General features: G+C 47.0%; 1 protein-coding gene across 6 annotated transcripts; it reads right to left on the reverse strand.

Moving 5' to 3' along the window:
* Window positions 1-23: 23 nt before the first annotated feature.
* On the reverse strand, window positions 24-13085 carry LOC307206271 (zinc finger protein 862-like). 6 transcript variants are annotated; one of them, XM_079959320.1, is made up of 9 exons: window positions 12818-12929; window positions 12215-12342; window positions 11213-11295; window positions 10090-10216; window positions 8772-8861; window positions 6070-6255; window positions 5734-5829; window positions 4713-4760; window positions 24-2200 (listed from the first exon to the last, which is right to left on the reverse strand). In XM_079959320.1, the coding sequence occupies exons 4-9, from the start codon at window positions 10121-10123 to the stop codon at window positions 108-110; spliced, it is 2547 nt and encodes an 848-aa protein (XP_079815446.1). In that variant the 5' UTR covers window positions 10124-10216; window positions 11213-11295; window positions 12215-12342; window positions 12818-12929; the 3' UTR covers window positions 24-107. The 6 variants fall into 6 exon arrangements, with proteins under 6 accessions (XP_079815446.1, XP_079815445.1, XP_079815442.1 ...); XM_079959319.1 differs by having other exon boundaries at window positions 12754-12882; XM_079959316.1 differs by lacking the exon at window positions 12215-12342 and having other exon boundaries at window positions 10090-10213; window positions 12818-13085.
* Window positions 13086-13597: the final 512 nt, after the last annotated feature.

A 13597-nucleotide genomic window follows, 5' to 3' on the forward strand; every position in this document is an offset into this window, starting at 1 on the left:
AGAAAAGGAAGGGGAGAACCAATGCAACTACAGGTCATATTCACACCCTGCACTGTGCTCCGAGCTGCATCCCATCAACGACGCATGTGAGGACGGGGGCCGAGTTGTCAACAACGGCGGCCTGATGATGTTAAGTACCAGTGCTCGATTGCAGGCAACGGGTCAAAGTCTGGCACTGCCACCCCATTGACTGCCACCATCACAAGAGAGTTTGCCACTTCGTTGGAAAGCTTCAACCTCTCGTAAGTCCTTATCAGGTTCATAACAGCGCAGCCCCGCTTACAGCATCCTGTAGATATTCGTAAGCATGCAGAAACGGAGGCGAGTTTGCTCAGCAAAGGAAACGCTTGCCGCTCCGCAATGGCCTTCCTGCACAGCTCTGAAAACAAAAGGTCCTTGGCCACGTTTTTAAGCTCGGCCCATTCATCCAGCAGACTTTCCTCACTGTAGCTGGGAGGGAGAGCGTACTCAAAACATTTCGCCATGGAAAGTACCTCGGCGTCTCCAGAGTTGGCAAGGCAGCTCCCAGCAGCAGGCCGGCACACGGTATCAAACACTTCTGTGCTTTTTAAGAGCTGGGGCGACGTCTGGCCGTCAAATCTCTGGTGCAGGTATTCCGCCCCGGTCAGGATGATTTTGGCTCGGTCCACTTGGAAGCGGAACTCTCCCATCTCGACCACATCCAAGGAGAACCCTCTGAAAGAACCGTCCTTCACGGTGGCGTTAAACTCTTCCTCCTTCGGTCCCGGCTGTTGGAGGAGCTTTTGCAAAGTGAGATAGGCAGGTTCCACAGCAGCAGTCACTTGCCCAAGCAAGACGCTTTCTCTCTGGAACACTTCCGAGAGGGGTTTGTAAACCTGAAGGAAGTCGATCAAGAAGTGGGAAAACTTGACAAAATGGAAGCTCCTCAAGAACGTCAACATGCCTTTTGCCTTCTGCCCCTCGTGGCTGCTGGATTTCGACAGGCGCTGCATGTGAGCAACCAAAGCAGGCAGGCTTTCGAGAAGGGCGCATAGAGTTTGCCTCTTGCTCACCACCCACCTGACACTGTTTGACTCCATTAGTTTGGCCACCTTTTGGCCCAGGCGGGGAGCCGCACCCTGCAGCTCCCTCAGTCTTTCGGGAGAGGCTTGGAAAAACTTGAACATCGCCCTGATGTGCTTTTCGCAGTCCTTCACAAAGTCAACATCCCTATAGCAGGCGCCGATGGCCGCATACTGCAGCTTGTGGGTGATACAATGGGCCGGGGACAGGAGAGGGATCACCTCTTGGAATTTGGCGACGAGCGCACTTTTGCAGGCTGCTATGCTGGCTGCGCCGCCTGTCGCAAGGCCCACAACCCACCCGGGTTTCCTGAATGGGATCCGCAGCTCGTCCATGGCTGAAACGGCGGCAGCGAAGCAGGCGTCAGCAGTGTGGCCAGGCAAAGATGCCAAGCAAAGGTACGACTCCTTCACTTCCGCTCTCTTGAGGTAGCGGATGTAAATTGCCAGGCAGGGCTGGTCGGAGGAATCCGTGAAGCCGTCCAAGAGGAGGCAGGCGAAAGGCGACCGGCAGATGCCGTCAAGTATCTCCTTCCGCAGTGTGTCCGCAATGCACCTTATGAAGAGGGTGCATGCCACCCTGTTCCTGTACCTGGGGATGATAGGGGCTCCCATGACTTGCAGGAGGTCCAGCGCTTTCTCGTAATCGTTCAGCGGCTTCGAGTGGTAAGCGATGTCGTAAGCGGCACTGAAAAGGTGCTCCATGTTCCTCAGCACGTGGCTGGACATCTTAGTCAAGCGCTCGGCCGTCGGAGCGCCATCTGGGTCCTCCTTAGCTGTCAACGCTCGGACGCACAGCTTGTGGGCGTTGCTCTTGTCGTGGTGCTTCAGAGTCTCCACTTTGAATGGCCTGGTGTAGCCCGTTACTAGTTTGGACACTGGGCCGTGAGCGGGCGGCTTCTCCTTGCACACCACACAGTAGAGGGTGGTCTGCCCTTTGTCGGCCTCCAGCCATGGGAATTGAGAGAACCATGACTTTTGGATAGATCGGGGGCCTAACGTCTTTCGGGCTGCTCCCGCTGCACCAGGTTCCCTTCCACAGCCCTCTGGGTACAGGTTTGGAGGCCACACTTCCATCAGGGGACACAGCGAGAGAGCATAGTCATCCATCGGGTCTTTTTCGTCTGGGTCGTCCACCATTTCAACCTTGATTATTCCTTTTGGAGAGAAATTGGAGGGATAATATAGGTTGGTTGGTTGGTGTTTTTAATTAGGTCAGGTTCCCAGTTAGCTAAGTACTACAGACCCCATTTTTCAAAATGAAATAAATACAGTGGTACCTTGGGTTACATACGCTTCAGGTTACATACGCCGCTAACCCAGAAATAGTACCTCGGGTTAAGAACTTTGCTTCAGGATGAGAACAGAATTCGTGCTCTGGCAGCGCGGCGGCAGCAGGAGGCCCCATTAGCTAAAGTGGTGCTTCAGGTTAAGAACAGTTTCAGGTTAAGAACGGACCTCCGGAACGAATTAAGTACTTAACCTGAGGTACCACTGTAACTATTATTATTATTCTATCCATTTAAACATATTTTAGTAACATTAGTTTAAAAAGAATCCTAGTTTTACAGTCTTTCTATACACTGGTGTTATATATACATTTCTTCAAGAAAACAATCATTTAATAAAGGTAAAGGTAAAGGTACCCCTGCCCGTATGGGCCAGTCTTGACAGACTCTGGGGTTGTGCGCCCATCTCACTTAAGAGGCCAGGGGCCAGCGCTGTCCGGAGACACTTCCGGGTCACGTGGCCAGCGTGACATCGCTGCTCTGGCGAGCCAGAGCCGCACACGGAAATGCCGTTTACCTTCCCGCTGGTAAGCGGTCCCTATTTATCTACTTGCACCCGGAGGTGCTTTCGAACTGCTAGGTTGGCAGGCGCTGGGACCGAGCAGCGGGAGCGCACCCCGCCGCAGGGATTCGAACCGCCGACCTTTCGATCGGCAAGCCCTAGGCGCTGAGGCTTTAACCCACAGCGCCACCTGCGTCCCTAATCATTTAATATATTACATCAAATCTATAGTTTTGTAAATTAAGTCATTTGAATTATAGCAGATGAAATTTAAAATCATAACTAAATAACAAAATGCCATGCTGTGATGAAAATGAAATGTGATGCCATGAAAATGTGATACTGGGATATGTTTTAGGGTTATAAAGGAATATGTATGCTCATATTCAGTCAATAAACTTCAATACTTGGCACTTTATGAAAGGATGGCAGTTTTGCAGACTCGCTACTCCTTTGTTTGACGTCATAGTGGCATCCTCGACTATCAGTTTTTCTTTTTTCAGGGCATCAGATCAGAGCTTATTCTTATTATTCTTATTCTTATTATTTCTATGCCACCCATCTGACTGTTGCCCCAACAACTCTGGGCATCTCCCAACACAATAAAACATCAGCCTTTAAAAACTTCCCTGAACCACGGACCCCCTACTTTTGAAATTTTTGCTATCTCTATGGTAGTTTTTGTTATGTGAATGGTGCCACAGTTCCCCTGGGTGGGCTACACAGACCTCCTGTGATCCATGGACCACCAATTGGGAGCCACGAGTTAGATCATTAATGTGTCAACAACAAAAATCCCTGCTACCAACATAAACTGGTAACTGACACCATTGCAACAAATTTTTGCAAGCCCTGTCATGGGTGTAGCCAGGATTTATGCGGGGGGTGGCGGGCAGGCTTCATGTTAGATGGGCAGAAGTATTTTTATTGATTTACTTGATTGGGGGGGGGGCTGCCTCCCTTTCCCCCCCTTGGCTATGCCCATGCACCCTGTGTATGTTAGAATTCCTGCTCCATAATTGCAGTCATGGGATTGTTGTCTATCACATGACGGTGTATGTTTTGACTCCACAGAGTGGGAAGTGATGGAGACAGGATGTTTGTGTTACTGTGTTCCGTGAAGTGGGACTATTGTCCTTTGTTCTTTTTCTCTTTGCTGTCTGATACTAGAGAGAGAGGGAGCCATGTTGCAGTGCTCCGTGTGTGTTTATATGTAAATAAAGCAGATTAGCCAAAATGCTGAGTTGCTGAGGTCTGTTACGCAAGTTGCACAAACTCTGCGGATCCCTAAGTGTGCCAGTGTCGGTTGGCATCGTTCACTGTGATGTTCAGGCAGAAGAAAGCTTTTGAAGCTTCCGAACGAAAGACCAGGAGGGAGAGAACATGCCAGTCGGGCATGTGTCTCTGCCAGGGTCCTACTCGAGTGTAGGACGAGCTCCGGACAGTGTAGGCTCTTCAAGTTCCAGCCAGGTGATTGTTGGACCTTCGAAGTGCCCCCCGCTATGCATGATTTAATTTCAAACTATGTGGGCTAAAACTGGCCATCTGGTGGCAGGTGATAGACAGGTGGGCAGTCCCACACACTTATCAAACCTGGCCCACTGAGGTGAGTTTTCCAACTGCATATTTGCTGCTGGCTTACCTGCCAGTTTCCTGGAAAGTGAGCAGAGAGCTCAGAGGACAAGGAGCAGCCACCAGCACTGATGTCTGTAGTACTAAGGAAGTGGGGGGGGGGGGAGCAACTTGTTGAGACACCCACCCACTCCATAAAAAAGGACTTGTGGCCCTGATAACACCCCCACCCATACACCATGCAAAGGGAGCAGAGACTCGACAAAAACAAGAGGGGATGAGACAGGTCACTCTATGGAAACTCACCTCCAAGGTAGCTCGGCTGAGGCACTGAAACCTCCGACATTAGGTAATCTGAGTGGATAGAAACAGAATACAGTGGTACCTCGGGTTACAGATGCTTCAGGCTTCAGATGCTTCAGGTTACAGACTCCGCTAACCCAGAAATAGTACACCGGGTTAAGATGAGAACAGAAATCGTGCTCTGGCGGCGTGGTGGCAGCGGGAGGCCCCATTAGCTAAAGTGGTGCTTCAGGTTAAGAACAGACCTCCAGAACGAATTAAGTTCTTAACCCGAGGTACCACTGTATTTAAAAAATACTTAACTAGAAGGGAGGGAAGAGCTTATAGGCTCTGAACAAGCTTTATGAATATCGCTCTAGTACATAGAAAGCAGGGAATGATGACTCCAGAAGTGGCAGCTGTTATTATTAATTAGGTTTTTCTAATCCCCTCTGTCCTCCCAAAGGAGCTCAGGGTGTCAAACAATAAAAACGACAATTTTTTAAAAACAAAACAAAACCTGAGCCCAGTGAAGTCATTTTCATTTATGGATTTGGATTTACACCACTCCCTTCCACCAGTTCCCAGGGCAGCTAATTTATTATTATTATTATTATTATTATTATTAATAATAATAATAATAATTTATTATTTATACCCCACCCCACTCATCTGACTGGGTTTCCCCAGAATATGAAAAACACAATAAAACATCAAACATTAAAAACTCCTACATTTTTCTTCCAGCATATATAAAAACCAAAAGTTGGAATTACAAATATTGCAATATAAAAGGTAAGTGGAAAAGCTGTCACTAGAAGTAAAACACCAAGCAGCATTAAAAAAGGATTCACAACAGGCTTCAGAACCTTGGAAAAATCAAATGATCTTTGCCTGGGGGCAGAGGCATTGAGGTAGACACCAGGCGAGCCTCTCTGTGGGAACATTCTGTAATCTGGGAGCCACCACTACGTAGGCCTTTAGCTCTGTATCTGCCTGCCACAGGCCAAGTAGTCAGACCATCACAGGGGTTAGAAGCACTTACCTTGATGTTCTTGTCCCCCTGGCTGGTTCTGGCTAAAAGCAGATTCTTTGCAGGAAGCGGTTTCTTGGATTAAGTGGGAGTTTGGCACAAGGTGTCCTGCAAGGAAGCAATGTTTGCATATTTAGACTCGTGGGGTGGGGATCGATTGATCTGTTCCACCAAACACAATCTCACCATGGGATAAATTAACATCTCTGCATGCAAAACGCTGGGAGACCCATTGCGTCCCTACCTACCTACCCACCCACTTGGGACCCCTATACTATATGGGCTCTCTTTTCGCCTCCCTCACGACAAGGTTTTGGGCAAGTTACACCATCTCCACGTTCTGCTTACTCTGGTGAGTTTTCTGGTGCAAGGTCAGATTCTTCCGCAAGGCAAACCTCCGCCTGCAGTCGGAGCATTCGTAAGGCTTCTCTCCCGTGTGGGTCCTCATGTGCCCGATGAGAGCATATTTGGAAGAGACTATTTTCCCACACAGGGGGCAGCTTGCTTTTTTCTTCGCCGTCTTCTTGTCACTTGCTGTTTTGAAGTGAGAGGAGGAAAAACAGGAAGCTGTCTTAGACAATAACGCAAGGAGATCTTGCTGGACCTAGTCCAATATCTGTCAGTTTGCATTTCTTAGCGCATAAAGTATTGATCCGATGTGTAGAGATCTTTCCCATTCTGAATAATACAAGAGGATTCTAGAAGCTACTAGAAGCTTCTCTGTGTGAAAGAAGCAGACAGAAAGGTCATGATTGTTTGGGTTATACCTTCTGGGAAGCTGAACTAGTTCTCTTATCTCTTCCAATTAAGATCATGCTGACTATAAATATAGGCCAAAGGGAGCCTGGGGTTTACTTTCTCTTTCTCTCTCTCGCCCTTCTGGTGTGGTGTTCAGTGCATAGTACAGTGGTACCTCGGGTTAAGTACTTAATTCGTTCCGGAGGTCCGTTCTTAATCTTAAACTGTTCTTAACCTGAAGCACCACTTTAGCTAATGGGGCCTCCTGCTGCTGCTGCGCCACCGGAGCGCGATTTCTTTTCTCATCCTGAAGCAAAGTTCTTAACCCGAGGTACTATTTCTGGGTTAGCGGAGTCTGTAACCTGACGCGTATGTAACCCGAGGTACCACTGTATGCTTACTGTTAAGTTTTAGTCTTGTTATAAGTTTTGTAAGTGCTGCAACTGGATTTTTATGGACTGTGCCAATCCTGAATGTATTTGGATTTGTGACCATTACGATCATTTGCCTTCAGTAGAAAGTAAAGCTCTGCTGGATGAAATACAATTATTGGAGTACTACAATATATCCAAAACAATGGGAGAAATTGGAAGGATCTCAAAAGAGAAGATAGACAGGGATTGGAAGGTGTTTAAAGGATACTTGCAAAACCATATTGAAAAATCAGAACTCCTATTAGAATAAACAAGTTCCGTTTTAAATACTGAAATACTAAATAAGATGGATAACAATGTGTAATAGAAAAAGAAGCATGAAATTAGGTTAAAGGTGTGTGAAAGAAAGTAAAAGAAGTGGAAAGAAATTGCAATTGAGTAGATTGGAAGTCTAACACAAAGGTGGGGTGAGGGGTGGTGGATGGTGATGGGAAAAGGAATTATCTGTGGGACTGAATGTAGGTGTGTTTGTATATATTTAAGGATTGTATCAAATGTATGTTTGTATGCTTGTATATCCACAATATGTGTATATTAATGCTGAATTATTTTAACAATAAAAACTTTTTTAAAAAATTTAAAAAGAAAGAAATACAATTGCCTCTGGTCTATTTTGGGGGACTCTGCGACATGTTTTAAGGTTTTCCTCCACACATAGGACAACATCCTGTCCGTACAGGGGCCACCCAGACAACTGTAGGACTCCCACAAGTAGGACCCGAGCACAAGACCACGCTCTCCTCCTACAGTTTCCAACAACTGGCCCTCAGAAACATCACCGCCACCCACCATGAAGCCCAACCATAGTCATCATGGTTGGCAGCTGTATAGGGAATTAAACAATTTATCTACTCTAAAAAGTAGAGACATCAGCTTGCCAACAAAGGTCCGTATAGTAAAAGCTATGGTTTTCCCAGTAGTGATGTATGAAAGTGAGAGCTGGACCATAAAGAAGGCTGATCGCCAAAGAATTGATGCTTTTGAATTCTGGTGCTGGAGGAGACTCTTGAGAGTCCCATGGACTGCAAGAAGATCAAATCTATCCATTCTGAAGGAAACCAGCCCTGAGTGCTCAAGGGAAGGACAGATCCTGAAGCTGAGGCTGCAATACTTTAGCCACCTCATGAGAAGAGAAGACTCCCTGGAAAAGACCCTGATGTTGGGAAAGATGGAGGGCACAAGGAGAAGGGGACGGCAGAGGACGAGATGGTTGGACAGTGTTCTCGAAGCTACCAGCATGAGTTTGACCAAACTGTGGGAGGCAATGGAAGACAGGAGTGCCTGGCGTGCTCTGGTCCAGGGGGTCACGAAGAGTCGGACACCACTAAACGGCTAAACAACAACAACAATCTACCCTGCCTAGGATTGTACTCCCTTGACTGTCAGGAGCTCTCCAGTTGATGCTTGTTCCCACTGCCTGCTACTTGAGCCTTTACTAGAAATACCAGGAATTGAACGAAACATATGCTCTTTCACTGAACCTCCATTCTACAAGCCCCAACAACAGAGATGGGGAACCTGTGGCTTTCAAGATATGGCTGGACTCTGATTCCCATCAGCCTGGGACGCCTTTCCCTTGGTGGTTTCCTAGCTGGTTCCTCCCACCATTCCTCCACGCCTATCCAGCCCATGGCAAGAGCAGAGACAGTGGAGGTAGGCAGACAGAAGGGGGGAAATCACACAGGACTAAAAGGAACAGTAAAGAGGGAAACCCTGAGAGGGATAGTGAGAATGTTTTCAAACAAGTTCAGCATCTCACAGTTAAACTGCTAGGTTTCACACGCCATTGAGGGAAACAGATGTCTCCCCCAATTTTCAAGGAGGCAATATTCCACAGCGGGCCCCATTGGGCCTCCCCATGTCTGCAGCAGGCCTCACCTTTGATTGCTTTTTCTCCCATATCTTGAACCCAGGGCTCCGCTCCTTGCTCCAGCCAGAAGATCAGGGTCGGTTTGGGAACTGGAAAACCTGTTTGGGAGCAAGGCAGGAGAAAAGAAAAGGGTCATGAGGAAGACAGTGGCACAAGAGGTAAGTATAATACAGATCCCTACGCAAACTTTTAACCTCCCTGGAAGTTTAAGGAGCAGAAGCAAATGGAAATGTGTGCAACAGACAGTGCAATCGTATGCATGTATACTCAGAAGTCAACCCCACTGGTCTCAATGGGGTTTTCTCCTGGGCAAGTATAGGATTGCAGCCTTACACTGGTAAGGCCCTGTTGCTTATCTTCTTTCCCCCAAAAAAAACAACACACACTGCAACTCCTCTAACTCTACTGATCACTCACTCTGCACCATGCAGGAGTGAATGTCACTATAATGTAAAATTGAATTCAGCCATCTGTGCAAGAAGGCAACATTAGTTTGGCAGGATGCAATGATTAATGGAATAATCTCTCTTTCATAACTTTATAATTCAGGGTTATCATGTGAAAGCATTCATGCAAAATGTAATTCACTTTGGGAATGCATTCATTGCTACAGGATGTCTATTAAGCTTAGCAAATTAAAAAAACAACAACCACTATCTAGTCTGGAATAATAATAATAATAATAATAACAATAATAATAATAATAATTTATTATTTATACCCCGCTCATCTGGCTCGGCTTCCCCAGCCACTCTGGGCGGCTTCCAACAAAATATTAAAATACAGTAATGCATCAAACATTAATAGCTTCCCTAAACAGGGCTGCCTTCAGATGTCTTCTAAAAGTCTGGTAGCTGATTTTCTCTTTGACATCTGATGGGAGCGTGTTCCACAGGGCAGGTGCCACTACCGAGAAGGCCCTCTGCCTGGTTCCCTGTAACCTCACTTCTCACAGCGAGGGAACTGCCAGAAGGCCCTCGGCGCTGGACCTCAGTGTCCAGGCTGAACAATGGAGGTGGAGACGCTCCTTCAGGTATACTGGACCGAGGCCGTTTAAGGCTTTAAAGGTCAGCACCAACACTTTGAATTGTGCTCGGAAACGTACTGGGAGCCAATGTAGGTCTTTCAAGACCGGAGTTATGTAGTCTCGGCGGCCGCTCCCCATTAATTAAGTGGCCATTTATTGGCATCTGTACCATACATTCTAATAACCAGTGTTGTGCTTTCCACATATACATTTAGATCTTTTACATAAATAAAACTGCTGGGAGACACGGGCAATTCAGAGTTTCCCAGGTCCTGTGACCTTGGGAAATAGTTCTTTACCCAGGGAGGCCACGTTCTCGTAGTTCTCTTGCATGACCTCCTTGTACAAGGCTTTTTGCTCTGGCTCCAGCAGATCCCACTGCCCCTTTGTGAAACAGACGGCCACATCCTCAAAGGTCACTGGCTGCTGGAAGGAAATGAAAGAAATCTCAGCCTCAGGCACACCACCAAAAAAAACCACACCTGAACCAAAACAGAGGAACAATAGATGCAACTCCCTGCAACTTGGAAAAAATGAGACCTGGCCTGTATATGCAGCAGGCAAAATAGGCTGTACCACTGCAAGTGGGGGGGGGGGGAGGTGTTTTTTAAAAAAATATCGCCCTACATTAAGTCACCTGCAACAATAAAAACAACAATGGACTAGCAGGCAAAGGGCCAAGCGGCCTTTCCCCACTGATGTGCTCTTCTTCTATATGGAGGGTGTGGTGTTTCTGTACATCATCAACATCATCATCATAATTTTTTATTTATACCCCATCCATCTGGCCGGGCTTCCCCAGCCACTCTGGGCGGCTTCCAACGAAATGTTAAAATACCATAATGCATCAAACATTAAAAGCTTCCCTGAACAGGGCTGCCTTCAGATGTCTTCTAAAAGTCTGGTAGTTGTTGTTCTCTTTGACATCTGATGGGAGGGCGTTCCACAGGGTGGGTGCCATTACCGAGAAGGCCCTCTGCCTGGTTCCCTGTAACTTTGCTTCTCGCAGTGAGGGAACCGCTAGAAGGCCCTCGGCGCTGGACCTCAGTGTCTGGGCAGAACGATGGGGGTGGAGACGCTCCTTCAGATATACTGGACCGAGGCCAGTATAATGGAAGCATTAATGGAAGTATTACAAAAATGGTATTCCCACTGGGATCAATGTTCTCCCATTTTATTCTATTGTATGCAATTTCTCCCTGTGTGTGTGTGTGTGTGTGTGTGTGTGTGTGTGTCTGTTTGTGTAGGAATTTAGGGTGGGGGATGAGGAAGATGGTGGGACAGTGATAGCAGACTACATCTGGTTCCACAGATTAAAAACAGACTTGTAAAAGGGGCTTTGAAGCTTCCTGGTCAAATGAGTGAGAGGGGGTTGGGGTTTCTCCCATATAGCCAAAAACTGTGCCATGGTAGACCACACACCTGGGCAGACTCTACCGCAGCAATGTCCTTTTCCCAAGGAGGAGATGTTGACCTCAATTGAAACACGGAACACTTTTCAGAGCCTGTGTGAACAAGAGACAAAACTGAGGACACATTTTGGGTGAAATTGATTGATTTTTATTTATAAAAATATTTATATGCCACTATTCACAGTGGTTTACGAAAGCTATACGTAAAACCATACAATAAGAACATTTAGATAAGAAATGCACTAATTATTATGGCAGATGTGTTCTTAATTTTCTGCATAAACCTGATGGAATGGAAAAGCTTTGAACAGGTGCTTAAAGTTTAAAACGGAAGGTTCCTGCTGAATCTCTATTGGCAGAGTATTCCACCACACAGGGCTTATGATACAAAAGGCCTAGTTTCTTGTTGTCAAATGAGCCTCGACAACTTGGGGAACAACCAATGATGCTCTTGCAGGTGATCTCAGTGACTGAGGGTTCCTTGAGATACCCTGGACCTAAGATGTTCAGTGCTTTGGCTGATTTAACAGTCTATGTCTTTTTAAATGTGTGGGTATTGGTTTGGTTTGGTTTGGTTTCTTCTTTTTTATTATTATTATGTACTTTATTCTGAATTTTTATGTTCTGGATGAAGGGCAATATACAAATTTAATTAATAATAATAAATACACATTTTCTCAAAATATTTGAAGCTGATAGGAATGAAAGGCATATCTGCAGAAGGGGTGGGACACAGGAGCGGCAAAGTATTATTAATACTGTTTTGCCCTTGAGCAAAACAGCAAGATATGAAAAGACCTGAAGAGACAGCAACAATCAGGTTCCCTTTCCGTTTTTGCAGAAACCAGGAGGCGTTGTTCTTGTGGGGATTAATTAATTGAAGAGGTGGGGGAAGCCATATGCACCACACCACCTTTGGAGAAAATTTTAGGAGGGGTAGAAATACAAATACTGTTAGTCAGTAAAGAGAAATGAGAGACCCCTTAGTTTGACGCAGCCCAGCTCCTCTCGCCTTTTGAAACGACAGGGGCGCAGGATTGCTCTATGTTCCCTTCAGGCGCCTAACACAAATTGCTAATGAATGAAAAGAATTTCAGCGGTCCCGGAAGGCAAGCAGTCGACTCTTTCCAAGATTTTGGTCTGCAGGTATGAAACCAACAAAACGCCACTGAGCGGCGGGGATGTGGGTGGGGACAAGAATGAATGGACGGACATTGAGGGGGTGATGCGCCCCTGAAACAACCGGAGCTTGGAGCAGGCAGGATTTTATCCAAATGAAGTCCTTTCCTCGTTTTAGAGTCGAGGTGAGATCTTTGCTTTGGGGGTGCCACTACGACACTAGACTGTGCCTGATCCTTCCCCCCTATGGATTCAGTCCAATTCCCCCAAACAATAAGCCTCTCTCCATCCCATTCTCCGCCGCCGCCCACACCCCACATATTTCTCTCCCCATAGTCCCCTTCCTTGCTTAGCACCACCGCACGTCGAGAAAGACAAAAGGCAGCCCGGGAGCCGACGACACCACCCCTAAACTGCAAAAAGAAGCCTTACATAAATAAAAAGTGCATTGAACCCGATTCTCCCCTTCATTCCCCTGCGATGGGTCTCTGCTTACCTGCAAAGCTGAAGTCTTCAGTGCAGTCCCGCCGCTCCTCGGGGCTGCGCTCTGCTGCCATCGGGGGCGCATCGGGAGGCTCCCAGGCAGGGATCCCACCAGCTAAGGGATCGCCCCTCTTTCCTGAAGCGGCGGCGACCCACTCCATGGCTCCGGCTCTGCATCCGAAGCTCGGATCCACTAAAACACACACGCACGCTGGAAATCTATTGGCTACGGCGCGCCAGGCGCCCCCTTTCCTGCGGCTGCATTGGAGACGCCGAGAGCAGCCGGCCTGGTCCCGGGGAATTCCGGGAGTTGTAGTCTCCGAAGCTCCACCCTTTTCCGACTAGTTAATCCGATTCAATTCAGCGCCGCCGAGATGCTGGTGGTGCTGATGCTGTAGGCAAGCAGCCCTGCCGTTTATAAAAGCTGCCAAAATGAAAGGTAAGGGAGCGAGCGGTCATTGATCCTGTCATGTTCATGACAAAGAATGGAGAATTTCCATTGGAAGGGGACGTCGGAGACCATGCAATGTTTTTTTTGTTTTGAAAAAGCAGGTGCATAACAGGTCCATTTTCTTCTCCGCCTGAAATGGTTAGACACGCTTTCAAGGTGGGACATTAGAAGCACTCATCAGCTTGCGCAACCGACAAGGCAATGTGGCACGTTTTCATCAGCCTAACAGTTTTCAGGTCCATTCATAAGTACAGATTCGTAAATATGCTTCAGTTGCAGTTTTGAAAACGCCTCCGGTTAGAATATCAAAGTGTTTATTTATATTATTCGCTTAGCAAAAAC

This window comes from Podarcis cretensis (genome assembly GCF_951804945.1).
Source record: "Podarcis cretensis genome assembly, chromosome: 2".
Lineage (NCBI taxonomy): Eukaryota > Metazoa > Chordata > Lepidosauria > Squamata > Lacertidae > Podarcis > Podarcis cretensis.